General features: G+C 43.1%; 1 protein-coding gene across 1 annotated transcript in view; it reads right to left on the bottom strand.

Annotated features, from left to right (window-relative positions):
• Positions 1 to 24,912, bottom strand: part of LOC113429274 (tripartite motif-containing protein 54-like) — a 29,808-nt gene extending 4,896 nt beyond the window's left edge. Inside the window, 10 exon segments of the mRNA XM_087959148.1 lie at positions 784 to 978; positions 3,998 to 4,164; positions 5,526 to 5,650; positions 5,804 to 5,826; positions 7,298 to 7,531; positions 12,490 to 12,585; positions 15,375 to 15,540; positions 18,913 to 19,051; positions 19,054 to 19,072; positions 24,629 to 24,912. Of these exon segments, the coding sequence (XP_087815274.1) occupies positions 784 to 978; positions 3,998 to 4,164; positions 5,526 to 5,650; positions 5,804 to 5,826; positions 7,298 to 7,531; positions 12,490 to 12,585; positions 15,375 to 15,540; positions 18,913 to 19,051; positions 19,054 to 19,072; positions 24,629 to 24,796 (1,332 nt within the window). The 5' untranslated portion in view covers positions 24,797 to 24,912.
• Between the last annotated feature and the right edge of the window lie 2,661 nt (positions 24,913 to 27,573).

The following is a 27,573-nucleotide window of genomic DNA, read 5'->3' as shown; positions in this document are numbered from 1 at the left end:
CAAGGTTTGTGCTTATCAAAGTTAATTAGTTTGCAGCAGCCTTTTAACCGGGGATTCATAAGAATCATTAAAAGGTTTCTGTTCCCTTTGGTTATTGTTTGTCTTATTGGAAAAGGGTTTGGGTCAGAACATTCTCAATCATCCAAGTCATGGTTGTCCCAAAGGTGCTTTTTCAAAAGGCAACTGGATTTTCTTGGGTTTTTTTTTTTTTTCCTCTTGAAAATATTTCGCTTCTCATCCAAGAAACGAAAAAGCACTCACGCATCATCCCAAAACCTCCAGCACCGTAAAGCCTACAAACTTGAAATTTGGCACATCTCTTCCGCTTGGCTTCTAGGTGCTCACTAAGAAAGTATTTTTTGAAATGATCGTCAGAGTGTTAGTATTTCCTATATTATTATTATTAACACACTCTGATGCTAAGGAGTTCTATTCCCCCTCCCCACCTGAAAAAAAGAAATCTCTTCCAAGTGCAAAACACAAGCAGAGGAGAGGAGTTTCAGTTTCACAGCAGCAAGCAGCTTTAGTACAGAACAGTTGAACTAAGCCACGCCCAGGCTCCTTGCTGTCTCCTTGCTCACACAGCAAATACTGTTTCACTTTACAAACAGCCCTCAACTCTCTCACACACTGACAGGATGCTAGCCAGATGAAGACCGATGGATGCTGGTAGGTAGAGGCAGAATTTTTCCCCCCTTATTTTCTTCCCCCAAACACTAAGCCTAACCACATAGTTTCGTAGTGAAGCACGGGTATCGAGCTAGTAGCTAATTGGTACCAAACCTGGCTGGGGGTTGATGCCATTCCGACTTGTTGTCCTTCAGGTTCTCGGTGGCTTTCTTCATTCTCTGCTGAGCTCTCCGTGGTGCTGAAGTCTTGCTCCATGCTTTGAGGAGATCCATTACCTGCTAGGTCATCCTCAGACAGAGGTGAGGGGGAAGTGGATTCGGTCACCTGGAGTCCTCCATCCGGCTGACCCTAAAACATATGCATATCGAGAAGACAAAAAAAAAGGAGTGTGAAACTGGATATTCAACAAAATCTTGGATTTGAGAATATTGTGGTGGCTTTGGGCCCGTTTCTATATGGGATTACCTGGCATAAATCAATCCACGATAGATTTGTTTAAAAATAAATCCACCTTTGGGGGGGAAATGAAAGAGTGTAGAGTTTCTAAGACACTTCTTCACTGGGTGTATAACACACATTGAACTTAAATCCTAGTAAATCACCAGCGCTCACATAACATGTCTCTCAAAACAGGCTACGTTATAGTAAAATCTTGATCTAATGATTAACTCAAGGGAAGAACCATCTGTTGTTGGGTGCAACTCACACTGTTGACCGTGCTTAGCTACACAAATTTTGTGTCCCAATAATGGTTGTGTGTCAAGCAGTACCTGTACCAGGAATTTGAAAGATGTGGCATGAGAATCTAACTAACATACCAACATGAAAGGCCATTCATGGTTAACCTGATTGCTGAACTAATTATTCTGTGTCCTCAGCTTCTGCTATGAAACCATTTTTCAGGTGTTTGAAGAGTAGTAAACTACCAGAATCACTACCAGAGAGGGGTGACCACATAAATATGGTAAACTGTTTGTTTGTATGGATGGATGGATAATTGGAGGAAGGGAGGGATATTTGTTTGGATGGATGGATGGACGGATGGGTGATTGTATGTATGTATGGTTGGTTGGTTGGTTAATTGGATGGACAGAAGGATGGATGGATGGACAGATGTTTGTTTGGATGGAGGGAGGGAGGATGGATGGATGGATGAGTGATTGTATGTATGGTTGGTTGGTTGATTGGTTGGTTGGTTCGTTGGTTGGTTGGTTGGTTAATTGGATGGACAGAAGGACGGATGGATGGATGGATGGATGGACAGATGTTTGTTTGTTTGGATGGAGTGAGGGAGGATGGATGGATGAGTGATTCTATGTATGTATGTATGTTTGGATGCATGTTTGGATGGATGGATGGATATTTGTTTGGATGGATGGATGGGTGGGTGGGTGTCATGCTCCTGGTGGAGACTGACTCTGAGCAGTCAGAGGAGGACCCAGGCCCATCCCTTATCCATCCTAGGGCATGCAGGGAGGAGAGGATCAGGGTAAAACATGGTCTACTCGGGAGGAGAGGATCAGGGTAAAATGTGGTCTACTTGGGAGGAGAGGGCCATGATCCTCTTCATGGGCTGCAGGTGTGAGATCTGCATAAGAGTTTGGACCTGTGTGCTACCAGATGCTGGAGACAAATTAGTGTTTTATTCCTAAAGAAGGTTTATCTTGGTTGGCGTTCTTCCAACAGACGTCCCTGGTTATCTTCCTGAAGTTGGCAATTATCTATCCTGGTCTGTCGTGGAACTTTAATCAGTGCGAGGTTTGTTTTTGTTTTTTGTTTTGCTTCATTATCGGCTCTTTGACTGTGAACTGTGTTTCTTTCCTTTGAAATGTTGTTTTGAAAATAGTTTACTCCTCCACTGTGAACAATTAAACAGTGAAGCCAAGTTGAAGGCATTAAAGGACTTTTATTTACGTTTGGGTTTTTGTTATATTTCTGATATACTCTGGGTCATCACAGGTGGGTGGGTGGGTGGATGTTTGTTTGGATTGGTAGATGGAAGATGGATGGTGTTCTGACCCAAACCCTTTTCCAATAAGAAAAAACACGAACCAAAGGGAACAGGAACCTAAACTGGCTGCTGCAAACTAATTAACTTTGATAAGCACAAGCCTCGCCAAAACTGTGCGAGGCTGCTAAGAATAACAGACAAGGTTACCTAGAAATATTTTACAACACAAGAGTCTTCAAATACCAACTAAGATACTGCAATGTCCACAAGGTTCGAGTTTCAAAACGTCTTTGCTTCCTACAAAGAACGTCCGATTCACAGCTGGCTTTTATCTTCTCAGAGAGGGGGCATTACCTTGCAGCCTTACTCCCGAGTTGCCTGTGCTGTTGTAGCTGCTCTTTCCTGCGAGCAATCCTGTGCCCACACGCACTTGGCACAGGCTCCTCAGGAACCTCCTCATCGCTGCTGCCAGCCCCCACAATCTCTGAAGGCAGCAGCCCACTCCCTAATGGTCCTGGCTCCTCATCTGAGTCCTCGCTCTCCTCAGCCGTCTGCACCTGCTGCTGGCTAACCACAACAGATTGATGGGTGATTGTATGTATGGATGTATGGATGTTTGGATGTATGTATGTTTGCATGGATGTGTGCATGGATGGATGGATGTTTGTTTGGATGGATGGATGGATGGATGGATGGATGGATGGATGGATGGAAGATAGATGGATGGGTGATTGTATGTATGTATGTATGTGGTTGGTTGGTTGGGTGGGTGGATGTTTGTTTGTTTCAATGGATGGATGGATGTTTGTTTGTATGGGTGGGTTGGTGTGTATATACACACACATACAGGGGGGAGGGAGGGAGAGACAGAGAGAAAAGGCAATTATTTCCTTTTCCTTCAGTCTTCTATTCTCAAGGTCAAAGCCATCTGCTTCCTTCAAACCTCTCTTCTCCTAAAACTTAATTTTTAACCCCTTGATCATACCCACCCTCCTTCTCTCTTCCTCTTCCACTTTCTATAAATCCTTCTTAGTGGTGCCCACTGTATGTATGTATGTATGTATGTATGTATGTTTGGATGGATGGATGGATGGATGGATGGATGGATGGATGGATGGATGAGTGATTGTATGTCTTTGTATGTACTTTGCATAGAAATTGAATTCAGCCAAGAGAAAAGGAAGTAGACAAAAAAAAAGAGAGAGAGAGAAGACGACAGAGGAAGAACCAAGAGGGAGGAGTGGAGTTGGAAGAGGTGGCTTCCAGCTTTTTGAGTGGGATTTCTGGATTAGGAGATCAGGGTCTGGATCTTACCTGCTGGGTGGCCCCTCGATTGGTTTCCTGGCTAGTTTCAGCTAGAGATTGAGTGAGCTCTGGAGTTGAAACTCCTGCCCCAACGGCAACCCCCTTCCTTACCCCGTTGGCCAGGTGAGACCTTCCTTGCCATGGGTCTTCCTTTCTGAGGGCAAAAGGGTCTTTGAAGTCCTCTTCCTTCTCACTACCTCCAGGTTCAGCCTCTCCTGAAGTGTCTTCTGATTCCCCGCTGGCCCCTTCTTCTTCAGCCGCCATTTCGGGGTCTTCCACTAGAATAAAGACACAACTGGTGGGATGAACATCTAAGTCTCAAAGGGGCTTTTTTTTTTCCAAAAGACAACTGGACCTTTCTCGGTTCTTTTCTTTTTTTTCCTTTGAAATCGTTTCACTTCGCATCCAAGAAGCTTCTTCCGTTCTGAAGAAATGAAGAAGCTTTCTGGATGAGAAGGGAAATGTTTTCAAAGAAAAGAAAACCAAGAAAATCCAGTTGCCTTTCGGAAAAAGAGAATCTTTGGGACAACTCTGACTTGGATGATTGAGAATCTACCTAGACAATGAACATCAAAGCAACTTCATCGTTGAGCACAGCACGTGGTAATCACATCAGCCCTCCTAAAATTCTGCTTTCAAGTCATGGTTGAGGCTCAGCCATCCATGGCTCTCTCACAACACCATCAACACTCTGGGTCGCGAGATTGAGAATTGCCTCTATTGACGGGTGGCAAGCTTCAACGACCTAAGCTTAAGACTGAAAATCAGGCCCTCTGTCAGAAATGGTGTAGGGTCTCCTGCTTGGGCAGGGGGTTGGACTGGATGACCTACAAGGTCCTTTCCAACTCTGTTATTCTGTCTAATCAGTAGCACAGCTTGTCTCCCAGAATTGTGAGGTCTCCCTCACTGGAGGTTTTCAAGAAGAGACTGGACAAACATTTGTCTGAAATGGTATAAGGACTCCTGCCTTGGGCAGGGAGGGTTGGACTAGAACAGTGGTCGCCAACCGGTGGTCCGCGGCCCACTGGTGGTCCATGAGAAAATTTTGGTTCGATATTTACATACATGGTGTGTTGTGGGTTAATTTTCTGAATTTGCTTGCTAGCAAATTTTATATGACAGGCTCAGGAAGCTGATGGCAGAAAGATAGATCTCTGAATGAATCTGTGATTATGTGAGCAACTCAGTCTGCCTGCCTGCTTTGCCTGATTTTGGGTAAAAGTTGCTCTTTTTTATAAAAAATTCAACATTTACATAAATATTTATAATATGCCCAGCCAGTAACATGACCACCAAGCCACACCCACAAATTAAGTCACAACCACAGAACCAGTTGTTAAGAAATTTGAATCCCATCCCTGCCTCTGTGTGTGTGTATGTATGTGTGTGTGTGTGTGTGTGTGTGTGAGAGAGAGAGAGAGGGAGAGGGAGAGAGGGAGAGAGGTTAGATCAGATCGATATCTCTCTCTCTCTCTCTCTCTCACCATCAGCAAGCCACCGTCAGTCAAAATTCATATTAGTGGTCCCCAGGATTTAAAATTATGGGTTTAGTGGTCCCTGAGGTCCAAAAGGTTGGCAACCCCTGGGATAGAAGACCTCCAAGCTCCCTTCCAGCTCTATGGTTCCATGATTCTATGACCTTTAATGAAATCCAGTTGATAGAGGATTCGTTCCTCCGCGTTGAAATCCACCGTGTAGTGTTCCATGTTGTCGTATCCCGATTCCAGGACTTCTGGCTGGCAGCTGTGGCTCATCTCCACAACCCTGAAGGAAGGAGGAGGCGCAAAGTTACGGATGGAAACCTTTCTTTTCCATCCGTAAAGAATGGAAAATTTCCATCCATAAACTTTCTTTCTTTGTTTGTTTCGATTCCCAAAGGCATGGATATTATTAAGAGAATAAATAAATTATACTCACTTTCGGATGAGAACTTTGGCATTCTGGTATGTTGGGAGAAAGAGACAAAAGGAAGATCAATTCCAAAAAAAAAAAAGAAGAAGAAATGATTAAGAAAAAAAAAACAGTGTGAGAAAAGATACAGGTTATCTTTGACTCTAGAACACCAGGGCTGGGTTGCTGGGGGTTTGCAGGGTTCGGGAGAGCCCCTAGCTAAGATTCTGTGCAGTTTGGAGAACCCCAAATCCCACTCCTGGCTGGCCCCACCTACCCCTCCCCTCCCCACCCAGGAGTCACCACGTGGCCCGTTTTGCATGCAGGTAAGTGCAGGTCACGCATAGAGGTTTGGGGAAGGCTCGGACAATCCACCCCCATTCAAATCATAAGTAGCCGCATCTCCCAAAGTAAAAACATTGATTTATTAGGAGTGACCATGTCGGCATTACCTGGGTGCAGCCGACACTGAGACACATCATTCATTTCCCCTTGACCCTGGTCTCCCTCACTCCCACCCCTGGATGTCTATTCTCCAACAGGACACATCCATAGCCAAGAGTCATCAATCATGCTCTCCAGGAATAATCTTGCGTGCCAGAAGCTTTGGCAGCCTAGCCATTATCTATGGCATGCATTACTCCTCTTCTGCTGACAACTCTAAAAGACAAGAGAAATATTTTTGAGTTGACACGGGCCTCCTGGAAGTTTGGGAAGGCTGGAAATGGGGCCGTTTCTGGCTTCCAGAGCACCTCCGGAGCCCAGGAAGCCGTTTTACCCTCCCCGGAAGCTCGAAAAGCCTCTGGAGTCTGGGGAGGGCAAAAACGCTCCCCCACACCGTGCTGCAGGAGGCCGACTAGGCCACGCCCACCATGGCCACGCCCACCCAGCCACTGGGCAGAGAACCCTTTGCTAACATTTTTGAAGCCCACCCCTGCTTAAAGCCCTATCTAGCTATCTCTATTCCTACCTCTCCATCCATCCATCCATCCATCCATCTATCTATCTATCTATCTATCTATCTATCTATCTATCTATCTATCTATCTATCTATCTATCTATCTATTCATCTATCTATCTATCTATCTATCTATCTATCTATCTATCTATCTCTATCTATCTATCTATCTATCTATCTATCTATCTATCTATCTCTTCTCTATCTCTATTCTATCTATCTATCTATCTATCTATCTATCTATCTATCTATCATCATTATATCTCTATCTATCTATCTATCTATCTATCTATCTATCTATCTATCTATCTATCTCTACCTGACTATCTATCTATCTATCTATCTATCTATCTATCTATCTATCTATCTATCTATCTATCTATCTATCTATCTATCTATCTATCTATCTATCTATCTATCTATCTATCTATCTATCTATCTATCCATCCATCCATCCATCCATCATCTATCCATATCCATATCAATCGATATAGACAGACAGACAGACAGACAGATACATGATAGATAGATTGATTACATTTTGCTGGTTTCAGGGCTCTTACCTGGACAAAAACGGACATCTGAGGCTCTTCCATGGATTGCAGGGCTGTGTCCACCAGTTTGGAAGACGATTCGATGTGGTCACTGCATACTTTGCTCAGCCCATTCAGATGTTGGCTCTTGCTCTCCTGTTCATACATGATCCTTTGAAGCATGATCTTCCTCCGCTCTTCCAAAATAGCCCCCATGCGGTCAAACTTCTCAGACAGCGCCTGCTTCTGAGCTTTGCAATTCGCCTGCTCGAGAGGGAAGAATCAGGCGATACATCCAGGTTAGAGGGTTTTAGCCAGGCTAATAAAAACCTTGGTTTGTTGCTGAGGCTGAGTTTGCCAAACAACACACTTTGGTCAGATGGGGACAGATGCAACTGGTGGATTGTGTTATATGAATCCAGGGTTGTGAATGAGCGACCTCAGAATAACAGAATAGCAGAGTTGGAAGGGACCTTAGAGGTCTTCTAGTCCAACCTCCTTGTCATGCCCCTGTTGGAATCTGATTCCAAGGGAGAGATGGAACAGCTGACAGGGAGTGGGAGTGTGGCTCCGGTGGCTATGGAGGAACAGGGAAAGGGCACAGTTCAGCTAGACATTCAGAGGAAGACCCAGGCCCACCCCCTCTTCATCCTAGGACACGCAGGGAGGAACAGATAAGGGAGCAACATGAATTGTGTGGTTATGGGGGAGGAAAGGGCCCTGATCCCTTTCATGGGCTGCAGCTGGGAAGACTGTTGAAAAGGGCAAACCACACGACAAAGTAGCTGGAAGCAAAGGGTGAAATTATTCTGCTTTGTCAAGTCTTATCTGAGTTCTGGCGTCCTCCCAAGTGTGTGTATTTCATTATCTTTTGACATCTTCAATCCCTTATCCTGCCCTGTCTCGTTAATTGCTGCAGCTGTGGTTTGTGTTGGTTTTTATTTATAATTTAGATGTACTTTGAGTTTGAATGGAATTTCTTCCCTTTGAAAACTGTTCTTGGGAGAGTTTTTTTCTCCAGCCGACGATAACTGGACATTGGGGGCCAAGTTGGAGGAATTAAAGGGACTTTACCTATTTTTTTGACTTTGTTGCTTTTGTGTCACGCCCCGGGTCATCACACTCTTGCTCAAGCAGGAAATCCTAGACCATTTCAGACAAATGTTGTCCAATCTCTTCTTAAAAACCTCCATTGATAAAGCACCCACAACTTCTGGTGGCAAGCAGTTCCACTGGTTAATTGTTCTCATTGTCAGAAAATTCCCCCTTAGTTCTAGGTTGCTTCTCTCCTTGATGAGTTTCCATCCATTGTTTCTTGTCCTGCCTTCAGGTGCTTTGGAGAATAGATTGACACCCCCTCTCCCTTCTCTGGAGCAATCCCTGGAAGATTGCTATAATGTCACCCAGTGGTGGGATTCACCTTTTTTTACTACCGGTTCTGTGGGTGTGGCTTGGTGGGCGTGGCTTGGTGGGCGTGGCAGGGGAAGGATACTGCAAAATCCCCATTCCCTCCCCACCCCACTAACCTGCTTTCCAGCTCCGTTCTCTGTGCAGGAGACCCAGCCAATCAGCTGGGACTCAGGAGGCGGAGAATAGATGAGGTGGGGCCAGTCAGGTGGGATTGGCGGTTCTAAACTACTCAAAATATCCGCTACCGGTTCTCCAGGACCAGTCAGAACTGGCTGACAGGCCTACCTCTGATATCACCCCGTGCTGTATTAGCATGCCCAAACCTCGCAACTGATTGGTCCAGACGGACAGCGACCTGATTGGTGAAACCCCAGCGTGATTGGGCGCTAAGAATCTACGCGTTGGCTGTGCCGATCGCGGGAGATCAAAGCGCTACCATTAACCCGCCGAGCATGCAAAGCCAGCCCTATATGAAGGGCTGCCGCGGCTTACGTCCCAGACTGTTCCTATTCTAAATAAAGAGCTGAATTCACTAGAATGGTCTCGCGTCTCATTCGAGCCGATCTACCTCAGATCTAACAACCCCTGTTCCTTCTTTTAAGTAAAGTAGACAAGGGCAACACCGGCAGCCATTTTGTGAAGGTGCCCACTGCATACATTTGCAGTCTAACCCCTGGTTAGAAAAATGTGGAGTTTCTTGCTATTTCTCAATCTACTTTTTTAATCTATCAGCCCGGAGAGCTTTCCAACTGGAAAGAGTTAGCATGCTTTTAAAAATATATGATAAATTTTGCATTTGAAAAGCATCTAAATTCCACCCACTAAATAAATTCCGGAGATTTATTCGGCTTCATTTGCTTAATTTTTTTTTAAAAAAAGCTACTTATTTACAGTCAAATGGAGTAGGAAAGTGGGAGAAAAAACTTGAAAGAAACTGAAAGTGTTTGAAATTGCACTGGGGAGATATTTTTCCCCTTGGTGCCTTCATAAATACTTGATTCATCCTGAATCACACCTAGAATGATGCCATCAAACAAATTTAGATAAAAGTTTTTTTATATCTTCTATTTTTTCCTTCTTTTATATCCAGCTTGTAGGTAAAGAAGTACAGGTAATCTTTAAAAAATGATTAATGTAAAATGATTAATGCCTAGTTATAGTTTAATTCGTTATTGTCTTAATGTTATTATAAATTTACTATTTCATTTTCTTATTTTAAAATAATGTATTAATTAGAATTAGAACTAGAATGGAAATTATATACTTAACTATATTATAAGTTTATTATTCTTTTATTTTAAAATGCAACATGTAGAATGTACTAAGCAGAATCAGGATGGAAATTATGTATTATTTTAAGTGTTACTTTAGGGGAAAGATAGAAAGGCGTCATACTTTAAAAGTGATTACAGGGAAATTCTTTGCTAAAGAGAAGAGATAAATAGATGATTGGAAAAGAACGGACAAAAGATACAAACATAATGATTTTGAAATAAGATGAAATAAACAAAATATAATTAAGAGAGTGAAAAGAAGGGAGAAGTTATATAGAAAATATAGAATGGTTAATAAGATATGAATGGTGAGCATGAATTTGATTTAGGTCTGTAAAAAAGATGTAACCCGGGGCTAAGCCACTTTTCAAAAGAAGTTTTATGTTTTGTGTTTTGGTTAGCTATGTTTTGATTGTGAATTAATAAAACCTTGGAGGAATAAAACTAAAGGGAGAGAAATTTGGAAAAGACATGTATAAATGATAATTAAGGAGGTTTTATCTTTTTATCTTTTGTTTTATGTTTTGTATTTTGTGTGTTTATGCTTGATTGAGAATTAATAAAACCTTGATAGAAAGAAATATAATTGAATAAAAGTGAAGGGAGAAACAATGAGAAATTTGGAAAAGATATATATGTGCTTAAATGGAAATGTGATAATGTGGAACTATGCCTTAAAAAATAATGTTTTATTTGCCTTGTTAAAACTTATAAGCAATTTTTAGAAAGGAGGTTTTATATTTCTATGTTCTATGTTTTGTTTGTCTTCAAAAGATCAATAAAACTTGTTTTTTAATAAAAAAAAAAAAGTACAGGTAATCTTTGACTTACAACAGTTAATTTAGTGACCAAACTTATAACAGCACCAAAAAATAGTGACTTATAACCATTTTTCACACTTATGACCATTGCAACATCTTCATGATCACATGATCAAAATTTGGATGCTTGGCAACTGGCTCATACTTATGACGGTTGCAGTGTCCCAGGGGTCACATGATCCCCTTTTGCGACCTCTCTGACAAGCAAAGTCAATGGGGAAGCCAGATTCACTTAACAACCATGTCACTAATTGAACAAGTGCAGTGATTCATTTAACAACCGTGACAAGAAAGATCGTAAAATGGGACAAAATTTACTTCACAAATCTTTCACAGTGCTACAGAAATTCTGGACTCAATTATCGTTGTAAGTTGAGGAGTACCTGTACAGTATAGATAGTCCACAACTTACAAACACAATTGGGAATTTCTATTGCTAACCAAGACGGTTGTTAAGTCAGTCTTGCCTGATGCTTTCATTTAGTCCCTTGCAGGCAGGACTAGAACTCACAGTCTCCTGGTGATTGGCCCAAAGTCACCCAGCTGGCTTTCATGCCTAAGGCGGGACTAGAACTCACAGTCTCCTGGTGATTGGCCCAAAGTCACCCAGCTGGCTTTCATGCCTAAGGCGGGACTAGAACTCACAGTCTCCTGGTGATTGGCCCAAAGTCACCCAGCTGGCTTTCATGCCTAAGGCGGGACTAGAACTCACCGTCTCCTGATGATTGGCCCAAAGTCACCCAGCTGGCTTTCATGCCTAAGGCAGGACTAGAACTCACAGTCTCCTGGTGATTGGCCCAAAGTCACCCAGCTGGCTTTCATGCCTAAGGTGGGACTAGAACTCACCGTCTCCTGATGATTGGCCCAAAGTCACCCAGCCGGCTTTCATGCCTAAGGCGGGACTAGAACTCACCGTCTCCTGGTGATTGGCCCAAAGTCACCCAGCCGGCTTTCATGCCTAAGGCGGGACTAGAACTCACAGTCTCCTGGTGATTGGCCCAAAGTCACCCAGCTGGCTTTCATGCCTAAGGCGGGACTAGAACTCACAGTCTCCTGGTGATTGGCCCAAAGTCACCCAGCCGGCTTTCATGCCTAAGGCGGGACTAGAACTCACAGTCTCCTGGTGATTGGCCCAAAGTTACCCAGCCGGCTTTCATGCCTAAGATGGGACTAGAACTCACAGTCTCCTGGTGATTGGCCCAAAGTCACCCAGCTGGCTTTCATGCCTAAGGCGGGACTAGAACTCAGAGTCTCCTGGTGATTGGCCCAAAGTCACCCAGTCAGTTTTTCATGCCTAAGGCGGGACTAGAACTCACTGTTTCCTGCTTTCTAGCCTGGTGCCTTACCCACTAGATCAAATTGATCAGTTTGCAGTATTCAAGGGTCACATAACCCCTTTTTGTGATGGTTTTTGTTGAGCTTTTTCAGTTTTCAGCAAAACTGTACTCGTAGCAAACAATGGATTTACATTTAGGACCGCTGCATCCCCTTAATGACCGCAGAAAAAATGGTCATAAAATCTGGTCGGTTATTGGGTTGGGCAGGCAGTATTGTGGCTGTAACTGAAGGACTACCTGCATTTCTCTGCTCCAGTTAATCATCTTGTGTGAATGCAGCCAGTTAAAATATTTGGGCGTGTGAAGAAGCCTGGAAGACATTCCTGATTTTCAGGAAGAAAAAAAGAAAAAAAAAACCAGGAAGAAGAATTAGGACCCACCTCAATATTCCTGCACCTGCCTTGGAGTTCTGCCACGTAGGATTGGATCCTGTCATTGGCTGCCACGAGGGCTGCGATTCCATCGGTCAGCTCCGCCTAGACAGGAGAGATTGCAAGGAAGATGGCCTTGGGGTCAAGAGGTTTATTTATTTTATTCACATCCCACCTTTTATTATTTTCTTTCCAGGGACGCGGCGGCTCAGGAGCTAAGACGCTGAGCTTGTTGATCAGAAAGGTCAGCAGTTCGGCGGTTCGAATCCCTAGCGCCGCGTCACGGAGTGCGCTTCCATTACTTGCCCCGGCTTCTGCCAACCTAGCCGTTCGAAAGCACATAAAAAATGCAAGTAGAAAAATAGGGACCACCTTTGGTGGGAAGGGAACAGCGTTCTGTGCACCTTTGGCGTTTAGCCATGCCGGCCACATGACCACGGAGACGTTTTTGGACAGCGCTGGCTCTTCGGCTTTGTAACGGAGATGAGCACTGCCCCCTAGAGCTGGAAACGACTAGCACGTATGTGCGAGGGGAACCTTTGCATGTTATCTTCTTATAAACAACTCAAGGCAGCAAACATCTTATTTTTACTATTTCCCTCCACAACAGCAACCTTGTGAGGTGTGGTGGGCTGAGAGAAAGGGACTGGCCCAGAGTTACCCAGCTGGCTTTCACGCCTGAGGCAGAAGTAGAACTCACAGATACCCAGTGATTGGTCCGAAACCACCCAGCTAGCTTTCATGCTTAAAGTGGATCAGAACTCTTGAAAAAAGCACCTTTGGGACAACTGTGAGCTGGATGATGGAGAATCTCCATAGATTTTTAGCCATGCTCTTTGGGATGAACACCCTTCGAATGGTGTAGAAGTGTGAATGGATTTCTAGAGGAAAAAAAGTGTAGACTACAGGAACATTTGCACTACTTGGGTGACCCAGATTAACCTCCAAGTGGCCTCAACGGCTCTCTAAAAGGATGCAAATGACCAGCAAGGAATATAAATCATTCCATTCCCCACTATCCGGTCAGAGCTGAAGAAGCTCTTGGATGAGAAGCGAAATGTCTTCAGAAGAAAAACCAGAAAGTCCAGTTCCTCCTGAAAAAAGCGCCTTTCACTGGCATCAGTTAGAGCAGGCAGCACATACTGATCAAAACCTTTTCTCTTCAGGCTTATGTATGTAGGGGTGTGTGTGTGTGTACGTGGATAGATAGATAGATAGATAGATAGATAGATAGATAGATAGATAGATAGATAGATAGATAGATAGATACCCTGTTTCTCCAACAATACGGCCTCCCCCAATAGGAAGTTTTATAGGCATGTTTTATAGGCATGAAATGAAATTAAGCCCCTCCCCCCAAATTAAGGCCTATATTAAAACATGCGAAATGGTGGGGGGAATGGTGGGGGGGCTTGCCATTAGGAAGTACTTTTGTTGCACACCCGGATATGGTGCTGCCTGCGTTGACCCCGATACGAAGTGCCCCACCTGCGCTGAGGTCAACATCCAAGCCGTCGCTGCCCACCCGCCCAAAGATGCAAGGGGGGAATTAACTCACCCCCGAAAAGACAGCCTAGCCATTTTTCAGGGCTCAAAAAAAAAAGACCCGGCCTTATTATATGAGAAACACGGTAGGTAGGTGGTAGGTAGGTAGGTAGGTAGGTAGGAGGTAGATAGATAGAGATAGATAGATAGATAGATAGATAGATAGATAGATAGATATAGCTAGAAATAGACATAGATAGATAGATAGATAGATAGATAGATAGATAGATAGATAGATAGATAGAGATAGAAATAGATAGATAGATAGATAGATAGATAGATAGATAGATGGATGGATAGATAGATAGATATAGAAATAGACATAGATAGATAGATAGATAGATAGATAGATAGATAGATAGATAGATAGATAGATAGATAGATAGATAGATAGATAGATAGATAGATATAGATAGATAAATAGATAGACAGACAGAGACAGACAGAGACAGACAGACATATAGATATAGATAGATATAAATAGATATAGATATAATAGGGTAGAATTCAGTAAAAGTCAACGAAGGCTGTCTAGAAACCTTGTTTTTAAGAGAGTGGATATCTCCACAGAGAGAGCGTAACATGTAGTTTGGCCCCGTTCTGTCTCTTGAAAACAAAGTCTGAGATGCTTTTGTTGATGTGGAAACTTGATACCTTGTTTCCCCGTAAATACGACCTACCCTGAAAGTAAGTCCTAGCTTGATTTTTACATGTGTGCCCAATATAAACCCTAATTAAGGTCTCGCCGACTCCAGAGTTCACAGGTAAAAATTAAGCTAGGGTAGGGATGGGGGGGTGGAACTGCTCTACTACTTACCTTCGGACAGTTGTAGCCAGACCTCGCATCCCCCGAGACTTACCTTGTCGGCCCATTTCTTCTGCAGCCGGCAAGGCTTTCCTGAAGGCCTCTGTAGCTGGTAACAAAGCTCTGGATCGATCCTGAGCTCTGTTCTCAGCTGTAGAGGCCTTCAGGAAAACCTTGCCGGCTGCAGAAGAAGTTCCTGAAGGACTCTGACAGCGAAAAGGAGGCTGGGTGGGTGGGGGCGTGCGCAAGTGAGGTTGGTCAGTCGATGACATCCCGAAAATAAGACCTGGTGCCTTTTTGGTGGCAAAAAATAAATAAGTCATATATATATATATATATATATATATATATATATATATATATATATATATATATATATATATATATATATATATATATTCTTTTGAGAGTGGAATCGGAATTTCATTTTAATGGGGTGCCGTTGTACATACAGAAAAGACCATCAAGTTTATCCTATCCTATCCTATTGTTTATTTTATATCTGGTATCTTATCTCATCTTATATCAGTAGGCTGGACCACACCTTCTGCTTTGTGCAGATGTCCGAGAGTGGAGCTACTTCGCATTCCTTGTGTTCCCCGAAAACCTTGCACAGGGAGCACGTGGGAACGGCGCACGTCACACAGTAAATGTTGATGTTTTCCTCCTCGTGCTCTTCGCAAGTTGGGTGCTCGGTTTTCAACAGAGGTCTGTTAGAGAAGAAAGAAAAATATCGGGGGGGGGGGGTCAGAGTATATCCATGAACTGTAATAGAACTTGGTAACAAGGTCAGCCAATGAATAGGCATAGCAACTAAGTCAGCCAATGAGGACTGTTTGGAAACTGAAACTACAAGTAGCCTAGGCTTGGCTCTATATTTTTTTTTTAAAAAACAAGTTTTATTAATTTTCAAAACACACAAGTCATCATTATCCATTACATATTTAAACCTTTTTCCATTATAAATTTAACAAGTCAGATGAACTATAATTCTGTTTTAAACCATTTCCATATAAACATACAAAAACCTCTTATCCATTTTCTCTTTATTTCTCTTTACTCTTATTCCATTTTATTATTATTATTTCATCTATTTCTTTCTGACTTAGTTACCATTATTCTCATTCTATATTTCTGCAAGGTTTCATTAATTCTCCCCCCCAAAAAAGACATATATACACAACACACAAAACATAAAAAAAATCTTTTTGGAAAGTAATTTGGACCCAGGTATCTCTTTCTTCATGGACTTCAACTGTATTCATGCTCATATTACATATCATTACTTATTTTATTTACCATTCTAAGTCTTCTATATTAACTTCTCCCCATATTTCACTCTTTTTAATTCTATCTTAATTAATCATCTTAATTTGAGTCATTATATTTGTATCTTTTGTCCATTCTTTATTATACCTTTGTCTCATTCCTTATATAAAAAAGAAATTTCTCCTGAAATCACTAATCAGAGTATGATGCCTTTCTATCTCCCCACTAAATTAATCAAGTTAATTTTTAAAATAACACCCAATACCCAATCCGATTTTGCTTGGTACATTCTAACTGAATAATACATCCAGAATAATTAAATACATAGTTAAACAATAAATCTAAATATTAAAAACAAATACTATAATAAAAATTTTATAATAACATCAATACCATAATCTTATTAAACTCTTTAATTAAAGCTCAATATTCTAAATCTCCCCTCATATTATTAAATTTTAAAACCAACCATTATTAACATTTCAACATTTTAATCTCTTATCAACTCTTAAGCCATTTAAGTTTTCTATTTCTAATACAATACTACAATATCATCTTATGTACCTTGCAAAATCTCTTTGCAAAAATTATACTTATCCTTTATCCCTAAAAAAAATTCCTTTTTTCCCATTTAATTTCAAAACTTTGTAGCTTTTCTCCACCTTTTCCCTTTCTTTCTTCTCCCAACAAACCTTTCTACCCCCCTTCTTCTAGCCTCTGCCTTACTGGCTTCCCTTCTCTGTCGTTTTCCTCTTCCCTTTTGTTTACCATCATTATATTGATTTTGCACCTTATTTTTCCCTTTCTTAAATGTTTTTTTAAATCTTAAGTCCTTTATTTCTCTTCCTTTCCCTCTTCCTTCCCTCTTGGTGAGTTCTGAGATTTATTAAAGATGGCTTCCTCTCCTTCTTCTTCTTCTGCTGTCTTCATCTGTTGCAATGTTTGTTGATAGTTAATGAGCACCATTTCCAAAAAAAGGCAGGCTTCTTTCAAACCAGCTTTACCATTTTTTTTTTTTGCTTGCTCATAGTCCCTTCTCAGTTCCTCAATAGAAGGAGCCATTATAAATCTTTTCTTTTCTTTTCTCTTACAACAACCAAAATATTCCAAAGGAAAAATAAAACAATCCCAAAGTTATCAATCAGTCCAAACCAAGACAGAGTTCCCACTCTCTCCTCCTAGGGTAGTATCAATCAGAAAAAAAGAAAGTCCAAATCTATTTCTTAAAATCTTATTGCAATATATTTTAGTCTTTCAATCCTTAAGGCATCTCCTCCAACAAAGTCTTAGCATACAAATATTTTTTTTTTTTAGTCCTCTCTTTTCCCACTCATCGCTTAGAGCCAGTTTTCACCTAAAAAAAATAGGTTTCTTAATATTCACTTTTTATTCCGTAGAAAAGAGGGTAAGCTATCCTTTCAGCACCATCAAACTGCCGCTTTTTCCTCTTCTCGAAGGTATCATTCAGAAAGTCATACTTTTCAGGAATTTTGTTAAATATGTCTTAGAGTCCTAGGAACCAAGAAAAACTTTCTCCTTTCAAGCACTTTCTCCACTTCCTCCTGCGCATTCTTACCCGGCTGCCAGCTTCTTTGTGGCGGCCATTACGGACTCGCCGCTGCACCGTCCTGGGAAAAAGGGGTTCTGCCGGCCGGGGAGGGTCTGCAACACCCCAAACCCCTCTCAGGATCCCCTACCTTCAGCTGCCCCTGCCAGGCTCAGCCTAGCTCCCGTACCCGATCCGGATCGGGCCCCAAAAAGCGGCTAGCGGGGGGCGGCCGGGGATCGCGCGAGCAACATAAATCCTGCCGCTTGCGAGAAGCCGACAAACCAGAAGTCAGGCTTGGCTCTGTATTAAGCCCTGCAACTCTGCAGCTATGTTAAGCTCCGAGTCTGTCTGTTGAAAATGAAACTAGTTCTCTCCTCTTGCTTGCCTGTTGAACTACAGTATGTGGTCAGGCTTAGTTTTCGGGGAGGAAAATAAGGGGGGAAAATTCTGCCTCTGCGTACCAGCATCCATCCGTATTCATCTGGCTAGCGTCCTGTCAGTGTGTGAGAGAGTTGAGGGCTGTTTGGAAAGTGAAACAGTATTTGCTGTGTGAGCAAGAAGGAGACAGCAAGGAGCCTGGGTGTGGCTTAGCTCAACTGTTCTGTACTAAAGCTGGTTGCTGCTGTGAAAGTAAAACTGAAACTCCTCTCCTCTGCTTGTGTTTTGCATTTGGAAGAGATTTATTTTCAGGTGGTGAGGGGGAGTAAAACTCCTTAGCATCAGAGCATGTTAATAATAATAATATAGGAAATACTAATGCTCTGATAGCCATTTTGAAAAATTCTTTCTTAGTGAGCACCTAGAAGCCAAAGGGAAAATACGTGCCAGATTTCAAGTTTGTAGGCTTTACGGGTCTGGAGATTTTGTGATGATGCATGAGTGCCATTTCGCTTTTATATATATATATAGAAGATAGATAACAATAATCTTTCTTCATCTAATTTCTACCTCTTATCTCTAACTATTGATAAAACCGATTCGAAGTTGAATAGATCTCTGAGTCTCCTTTATCTTTTATTTTCAATGTCAATCTATCCATCTCTGCACAGTCCAATATTTTCCCAATTATGTTTTCATCAACTCTTCTTTCATTCTGTATCGGGTCAAATCCGCTGCCCACTTTTTAGAGTCTACCCAGATCTAGCACGCTGGAATGACCTCGTGGTGGCCAACAAATTTAATAAACAAATCAATGAAGACTGCCCACGTTTGAGGGTGTGACATGAAAGACGGCCCCCCGGAATATCTGAGAAAGACAGCCAACCTTTCTGGCCCCCTCGCTGACGCTTGTTTGTAGATGTCAATGATGTTCTCCACCAGCAGATTCCGTTGCAAGCCGTAAATGCCGTGTCTGTCCAGGACAACTTCATGGCGGCACGATGGGCAGCGGAATCTCCCTGCGAGCCCAGGGTTGTCCCTCGAGACTGTGGGGCAGAAGAGATAAATACACCGATAGGTAAGGGAGAGGACTGGTTGGATTTATTTTTTTATTTATTTTTGTCAATTGTTTACAAGATGATAGGTATAAGTAAAGACATAGTTATGAATACATGGATCCATATAAGAAAAAATAAATAAATAAAAGAAACAATAGGACAGGGACGGTAGGCACGTTGGTGCACTTATGCACGCCCCACTACAGACCTCTTAGGAAAGGGGTGAGGTCAATAGTAGGCAGTCTAAGGTTAAAGGTTTTGGGGTTTGGGGAAGAAACCACAGAGTCAGGTAGAGTATTCCAGACATTGACCACTCTATTGCTGAAGTCGTATTTCCTGCAATCAAGTTTGGTGTGGTTAACCTTGAGTTTGTATCTATTGTTTGCTCTTGTTATGTTTGATTAAAGCTGAAGTATTCATTGACAGGTAGGACATTGCAATGTATGATTTATATACTATATAGATCGGACTGAAGGTGGCATAGTTCTAGGTTTTCTAGGTCTAGAATTTCAAGTCTGGTGGCATAAGGTATTCTGCAACGAGTAGAGGAGTGGAGAACTCTCCTTGGGAAATATTTCTGGACTTTCTCAACTGTGTTAATATCAGATATGTAATGTGGGTTCCAGACTGATGAGTTGTATTCGAGTATTGGTCTAGCAAATTGTTTTGGATGCTCTAGTTAGTAGTGTGATATTTACTAGAGAAAAAGCTACGTAAGATTAGGTTAACAACTCTTAATGCCTTTTTGGCTATGTAGTTACAGTGGGCTCTAGCACTTAGATCATTCGAGATGAGTACTCCAAGATCCTTGACAGAGTTTGGATCATCAACAAGGTCTTGACTATTCAGCTTGTATTTTATTTTCTGATTTTTTTGCCAATATGTAAGACAGAGCATTTATTTGTTGAGATTTGAATTTGCCATTTGATTGTCCATTCTGATACATAGTCAAGGTCTTTTGAAGGGTAGCAGTATTGTCTGTGGTGTTGAATAGCTTTACATCATCAGCGAAGAGAACGCAGTTGCTCTTAATATGATCACAGAGGTCATTTATGTAGAGTATGAAAAGAGTTGGTCCTAGAACACTGCCTTGGGGACACCACTGTTGACAGGTACAGAATTTGATAGGACACTCCCAATTGTGACCATTTGTTGTCTGTTTGACAGGAATGCTTCTATCCAGTTGTGCAGGTGACCAGAGATACGTAAGGATGCAGCTTTGCTGCTGTAGAGTTCTCCATGGAGCTCTCAAGGGCAATTGAAACCATCAAAATATTCAGTTGGGTAAAGCTGTAATTTGGGAGGGGAGGATAATGGGAGAAGGAGGGTGAGGAGAAGGGGAAGGGGAAGGAGGAGGAGAGGGAGGAGGAGGAGAAGTAGAAGGAGAGGGAGAGGGGAGGGGGAAGAAGGGGGAGGGGAGAATAGGAAAGGAGAAGGAAAGAGAGAGGAAGGGGAAGGAGGAGAGAAGAAGGGAGTGGGAGGAAGGAGGAAAAGGAAGGAGGAGAAGGAAAGGGAGAGAGAAAGGAGAAGAAGGAGAGGGAGAAGGAGAAGGAGGAAAGGGGAGGGAGGAAGAGGAGGGGAGGGGGAGAATAGGGGAGGAGAAGGAGGGAGAGAGGAAGGGGAAGGAGGAGAAGGAGAAGGAGGAAAAAGAGGGAGAAGGAGAGGGAGAAGGAGAAGGAGGAGCAGAAAAAGGGAAGGAGAGGGGGAGCGGGAAGGAGGGAGGGGGAGAATAGGGGAGGAGAAGGAGAGGGAGGAAGGAGAAAGGAAGGAGGAGAAGGAAAGGGAGAGTGAAAGGAGAAGAAGGAGAGGGAGAAGGAGCAGGAGAAGAAGGAGAGGGAAAGGAGGAGGGAGGAAGAGAAGGGAAGGGGAGGGAGAGAATAGGGGAAGGAGGGAGAGAGGAAGGGAAAGGAGGAAAAGGAGGAGAAAGAGAGAGGGAGGAGAAGGAGAGGAAAGAGATGGGTGAGACAGACAGGGAGAGGAAGGAAGGAGAATATGAAGGGGAGGGGAGGAGGAGAAAGGAAAGAGGAAAAGGCAGGTGGAGGGAAGAAAGGTGAGAGGGAAGAAAGGTGAGAGGGAAGGAAGGAAGGAAGGAAGGAAGGAAGGAAGGAAGGAAGGAAGGAAGGAAGGAAGGAAGGAATCAGATGTTTTGTGGGGTCTGTTTCAAAGGCATCAGATAGTCTTTAGTCCTTTGGACTACTCCCCAAATCATTCTCCACTTGAGATTTAGGTCTTCAAAATGGGACCAAGCTGAGATTACATGACTGACCACTTTGAGACACCTTATCCCAAGCGCATCCAACCTGTTTGGCTTCTCGGTAGTGTCGTTTTGTGAGAAAAACCCCTCCCACCCCCCCCATCCTCAGTGGGCCATTTGGGTATGTCAGTTGCCCATGTGTGAGAAACTCCCCTCCCCTCCATCTGCTCCTCCCTCCCCTCTCCTTTCTCCATCTGCTCCTCCCTGCCTAGTTGCTCTGAGAGTAGAAATCTAGCTTCGGCTCTCCTTAACTGACACACGTCAGAATGCTTTCTCCAAACTGCCTTGTATTTCCCCCCCGTCTCACATTTCAAAACCGGGGCACCTTGAGGAGCAGAGCAAAACGGTTCCAGACAGTGGCGGATTAAGGCTCCCTGGCGCCCCTAAGCACTGACAAATCTTGGTGCCCACCCTCCTCCTTTGCACCTACTGCACAAACGAAGCCATATTCTCAACTTCGTGGTGCTCCCTTTGGGCCTGGGGCCTTACAAGCCCATGCTCAGCCTGCTTAATGGTGAATACGCCACTGGTTCCAGGATTTGAGGTATTCACCCCTCTTTTTCTTTGCAGCCCAGACCTCGCAAAGGTCAATGGATCGATGCTCAGCTGTCCAAGGGTCTAGGAGGGGGCCTAACTAGATCAGCTCCGGCAAAAAGAGCACATTATTTTGGCAAGGAATCCAAGGACTGACCCAGGACTGACCGGAGCCAAGCCACGATGTCCAATAATAGCACAAAGGCAGGTGTCGGGAATCCCCAAGGGAAGACAAAGGGCTAGAAACCAAAGCATTTCAACGACCTTCAGTCATTGTGACTTGGGGCCACGAATGTCTGGGAAGAAATCTCGATGGTTTATATTGCATGCACACGCACACACACACACACACACACACACACACAAGGTTGGACTTGTGGAAGGTCCCAATCAGATGTTTATTTATTTATTTGTAACCTGGCTTTGTTATTTTTATATATAACTCCAGGCAGGAAACATATCCAAAACAGGGATGGGAGGTGTTATTGTTTTAACCGTTTGTATTTTGGGTTGTTTGTGTATTGTTATTGTTGTTGTTATTATTATTATTAAAGCAGCTAAGAGTTACTGAGATTAAGGGAGCAGCTATATAAATTCTCATAAACAAATGAATAAATAAATAAATTCTGTGAGCTGGGCTGGGCTGGGCTGAGAGAGAGAGAGAAGAGAGACAGGGCGACAGAGATAAAGAAAGAGAGAGAGTGAGAGAAAGAAAAAGAGAGAGACAGAGACAGACGGAGAAAGAAAGAGAAGGAAGGAGAGACAGAAAGAGATAAAAGAGAGAGACAGAAAGAAGAAAGAAAGAGAAAGAAAGAACAAAGAACAAAGGAAGGAAAGAGGGAAGGAAGGAAGGAAGGAAAGAAAGAAAGAAAGAAAGAAAGAAGAAAAGAAGGAAGGAAGGAAGGAAAGAAGGAAGGAAGGAAGGAAGGAAGGAAGGAAGGAAGGAAGGAAGGAAGGAAAGAAAAAGAAAGAAAGAAAGAAAGAAAGAAAGAAAGAAAGAAAGAAAGAAAGAAAGAAAGAAAGAAAGAAACTAGCCCAAAGCAACCCAGCTGGCTTTCTGCCTAAGGCAGGATTAGAATTTACTGTCTCTTGGTAACTCTTGTCCAGAAGTCACCGAGCCGATTGTCATGCCTAAGGTGAGACTAGAACTCACCACCTCCTGGTGATTGGCCCAAAGTCACCCAGCTGCCTTTCATGCTTAAAGTGGGACTAGAACTCCCAGTCTCCCACTTTCTAGTCTGGTGCCTTAACCTGTAGACTAGACTGGCTCTCTATGTCATAGCTTTCTTGACTTGAATTCACTAATACAGGTGTTTCTTACTCCAAGCAGAGAAGCATCCCCAGGTCAAGAGTGTGTTAAAAAAAATATCAAGATAGCCCTGCCCACTTTTTAAAAAGAGGGGCGGGGCTTGACTAGGAAGATTGTGGCTGCCATCTTGGATACTTTTGACCACAAATGAGGATGTCTCTGCTCCAAGAAATATAGAAATGTAGGGGTTTTTTAAAGCATAAAATATGGCAAATGAGAAGACTTTGCCCCTTGGGGTTGAGTGCAGTGGTGGGATTAAATTTTTTTTTAGTACCAGTTCTGTGGGCGTGGCTTGGTGGGCGTGGCAGTGGAAGAATATTGCAAAATCCCCATTCCCTCTCCACCCTACTGACCTGCTTTCCAGCTCCGTTCTCCTGTGCAGGGCAACCAAAGAAGACCCAGCCGATCAGCTGGGACTCGGGAGGCAGAGAATAGATAGCCAGTCAGAGGTGGGATTTCCCGGTTCTCCAAACTACTCAAAATTTCCACTATCAGTTCTCCAGAACTGGTCAGAACTTTCTGAATACCACCCCTGGTTGAAAACCATAGACCCTTGAAGGGCGACTTCAGAGCTGCCACAACTTTTGATGAACACAATTGTGCTTCCCGGTGAGCTGTTCTAGCCTGTGTAATTTAGCTCAGAAGGACTTTTCCCAGTATCCCTTGCAGCAGTGATCCCCAGCAAGCCAGCGGCCCGGTATCCCCAACCTTTTATGGCGCGGACCGGTACCGGTCAGCTGGGCTGGTTCACCGGAAAAGCTGCCTTGCAGGACTTTTTCATGAACTTCAGCCAGCAAGCCAGCGCGGTGGACTTCAACTCCCAGAATACCTCAGCCAGCAATGCCAGTGGGGATCCCTTGCAGGACTGCTTCTGAACTTCAGCCATTTTAAGATGCGTGGACTTCAACTCCCAGAATACCTCAGCCAGCAATGCCAGTATCCCTTGCAGGACTGCTTCTGAACTTCAGCCATTTTAAGATGCGTGGACTTCAACTCCAGGAATACCTGGGTATTCTGGGAGTTGAAGTCCACACATCTTAAAATGGCTAAGGTTGGGAGACGCTGCTCTAAAGTTTATCTGGGTGTAGGAATGTAACCTTAAGTCTCCAAACCCATTTTTTCCTTTCCCTGCTGAATTTCTGTTTCCTGCCTTTTTGAGGAAGAAATGCATAAAATTCAAAGTCTAAAGTAGACTTAATATTGTTTTTTTTAATGGACAACTGTATCTATCCTCTGAATAACAGAACATCCCAGCCACCATGAAACACACATAATACAATCCCAACCACCTCGTTCTCCCATCCGCTGTGATCCTTGAAAACCTCTGAAGGCACCTTCCCAACTCCCCAAAGGGTTGACCCAACTCTGCTCTCCAATTCTGAGAGTCAACTGTTCCAACAACTATCCCCTGCCTTGAAAGGTTTCCCCACCAACACCAACGACTAACCTGAAAAATGTCATTGGCGCATTTCCGGCAGAGGTTGTGCTGGCATGGAAGAATGACCACAGGTTTGGTGAACATCTCCAAGCAAATGGGGCAGATGAGTTGCCTCTCCAAGTTCTCCATGGTGGGACAATCTCTTGGGTAGGAAGTGTACTCCATGTGCTTCGACATGGCAAGGGTTCGAGGCAGCCGTTCGCGGAGGTGCAGCTCCTTCTTGTGTGTCCTTGCAGGGCAAGGAGGTGGGAAAAAGCTGGAGAAGACCAGAAGCACCTGACGGCTTGGGGTTCCCCAGGGATCTGCCACGTTACTTGAAGGCTCCAGAAATATAACCGCGGTGTCTCATATGCTCTCCCCACCAGTGGTTTAGGTTTCAACTCGGTCTTAAAGGGCCATTTCAAGATGAAGTGAGGTACTAATACCACTCTATAAAGCCTTAGTAAGGCCACACCTAGAGTACTGCATCCAGTTTTGGTCACCACACTATAAAAAAAATGTTGAGACTCTAGAAAAAGTACAGAGAAGAGCAACCAGGATGATGAGGGGACTGGAGACTAAAACAAATTAAGAACGGTTACAGGAACTGGGCTTGGCTAGTCTAGGGAAGAGAAGGACCAGGGGAGACAGGATAGCATCTTCCAATATCTGAGGGGCTGCCCCAGAGAGGAGGAAAGGATGAAGCTGTTTTCCAAAGCACCCGAAGGCCAGACAAGGAATAATGGATGGAAACTGAACAAGGAGAGATTCAACCTGGAAATAAGGAGAAACTTTCTGACAGAACAATCAACCCATGGAACAGAATTTGCCTTCGGAAGTTGTGGGAGCTTCATCATTGGAGGCTTTCAAGAAGAGACTGGACTGCCTTCTGTCAGAAATGGTGTAGGGTCTCCTGCTTGGGCAGGGGGTTGGACTAGATGAACTACAAGGTCCCTTCCAACTCTGATTATCAGTTATCTGTTATTTCAGCTCTGATGCAAAAGTTGGTGTCTCAAAGGTGGAAGCCAGGATTAAAATTTTGGAAGGAAGCCAGAGAAGAGACTAGGACCAGGGTGACGTGATAGCAGGGTTCCAATATTTGAGGGGCTGCCACAAAACATAATCACCAAACCGGTAGTAACGCCGGTTGAATCCCACCCCTGATTTTAATGATCTTGGAAAGATGGAAGGCTGAGTCAATCTTGAGCTGGTCAGGATCGAACTACTGGCAGTGCGCAGAGTTAGCCTGCAACACTGCATTCTAATCACTGTGCCATCATGGCTCCAAATCAAGGGCTGAAATTTGCAATTGAGACAAGGGGAGCAAGGAATTTGAAGTGGCTGCTTTTTCGCTTTCTTTTCGGGAGAAATTTAAGTTAATTCTACTTTTATCCACAAGGATGGAAGGTGCTTAGTTGCTGAGCAATATGGAGAAGAATCTTTCTCTTGGTTTCCTACAGTTTGCCTCTTTTCTCTTTAATTGAATCCCTTGTTTCCTTTTAACTCAAGCTTGACTGGCGGTTTGTGTTTTTCAGCCTCACAACTTTAAGGTGAGTGGACTTCCAGAATTCCTCAGCCAGTACAGGTAATCCTCGACTTACGACCGCAATGGAGTCCAACATTTCTGTTACTAAGAAGTTTGTTGAGTTAATTATGACCCATTTTATGACCTTTCTTGCTAGGTGAATCGCTGCAGTTAAGTGAGTCACACGGTTGTGAATCTGGCTTCCTCACTGACTTCGCTTGTCAGGTCGCAAAAGGGGATTATGTGACCCCAGGGACAGTGCAATGGTCATAAATATTGATCAGATTACCACAACGGTCGTTAAGTGTGAAACCTGGACATAAGTCACTTTTTCCAGTGCTGTTGTAACTTCCAATAGTCACTAAACAGATGGTTGTAAGTCGAGGACTATCTGTACAATGAACCCGGCTACCACTTATGGATTCCCTCTTCAATTAAAATCCATTTTGGCTAGAAAACAGCAAAGATTGTACGAAAGAAGGGGAAAAAATGCAAATCAAGCCAAGATTTGGGTTGTGGTTTTTTTTGCCATGAAAACATTTATTTTACAATCTTGGTTTCTGGTAATTTACCAATATTTATTTATTTATTTATTTATTTATTTATTTATTTATTTATTTATCACTTTTAAGTTCCTACTCAGACATACAATACATAAATTACCATGCTAAAACATAATAGAATTCCTTCTGGAACTGGAGGTATGTACAGGAGCTCAGGACCTGCGAGTGTTAACAATCCACAAAGTGCTTACAGCCACAGCTACTTACATACAATTTAAAGGACGACCCTTTAAATAACATAACAAAATATATATATAGATAGGTATTCTATGTATATATATATATTTATATAATTGCTTTTCAAATGCATCTATACTTTGATTGTTTTTTCTTCCTTTTTAATAATTCACTTTTTGTTTTTATTTTTTACTTTTTAACACGTTGGGATTTCCCCCCCCCCACACCTCCCCTTCTCCCATCCCGCAAATACAAGTGCAAAAAGGAAAACAAAAAAAAAAAAACAGTTACCTCGACAGGTTACATGGATTTCAAGAAGAGATCACAGTAAAATCTAAAAATCGGCATTAAGTGAAAGATGTGCGCGCACCCAATGTTGCTGTTTCAGAGCCTTGTTTTTGGAACGTTACTGAACCCAACCAACACTGTAAAACAGATATACTGGCCAACTACCCCTTAGTCCAGGAATCTCCAACTGTAGCACCTTGAAGACTTGTGGACTTCGGACTCCCAGAATTCCTCAGCCAGCCATGCTGGCTGAGGAATTCTGGGAGTTGAAGTCCACAAGTCTTCAAGGTTGGAGATCCTTACCTTAGACCAAGGGTCTTCAGACTTGGCAAGTTTAAGACTTGTGGACTTCAACTCCTAGAATTCCTGAGCTAACATGACTGGCTGAGGAATTGTGGGGAGTTGAAGTCCAGTTCTTGACC

This window comes from Notechis scutatus, chromosome 3, assembly GCF_049901735.1.
Source record: "Notechis scutatus isolate UNSWTSFEM ecotype Mainland chromosome 3, rNotScu1.2, whole genome shotgun sequence".
Taxonomy (NCBI): domain Eukaryota; kingdom Metazoa; phylum Chordata; class Lepidosauria; order Squamata; family Elapidae; genus Notechis; species Notechis scutatus.
The sequence above is the reverse complement of the archived record's forward strand: the minus strand, read 5'-3'. Positions and strand labels throughout refer to the sequence as shown.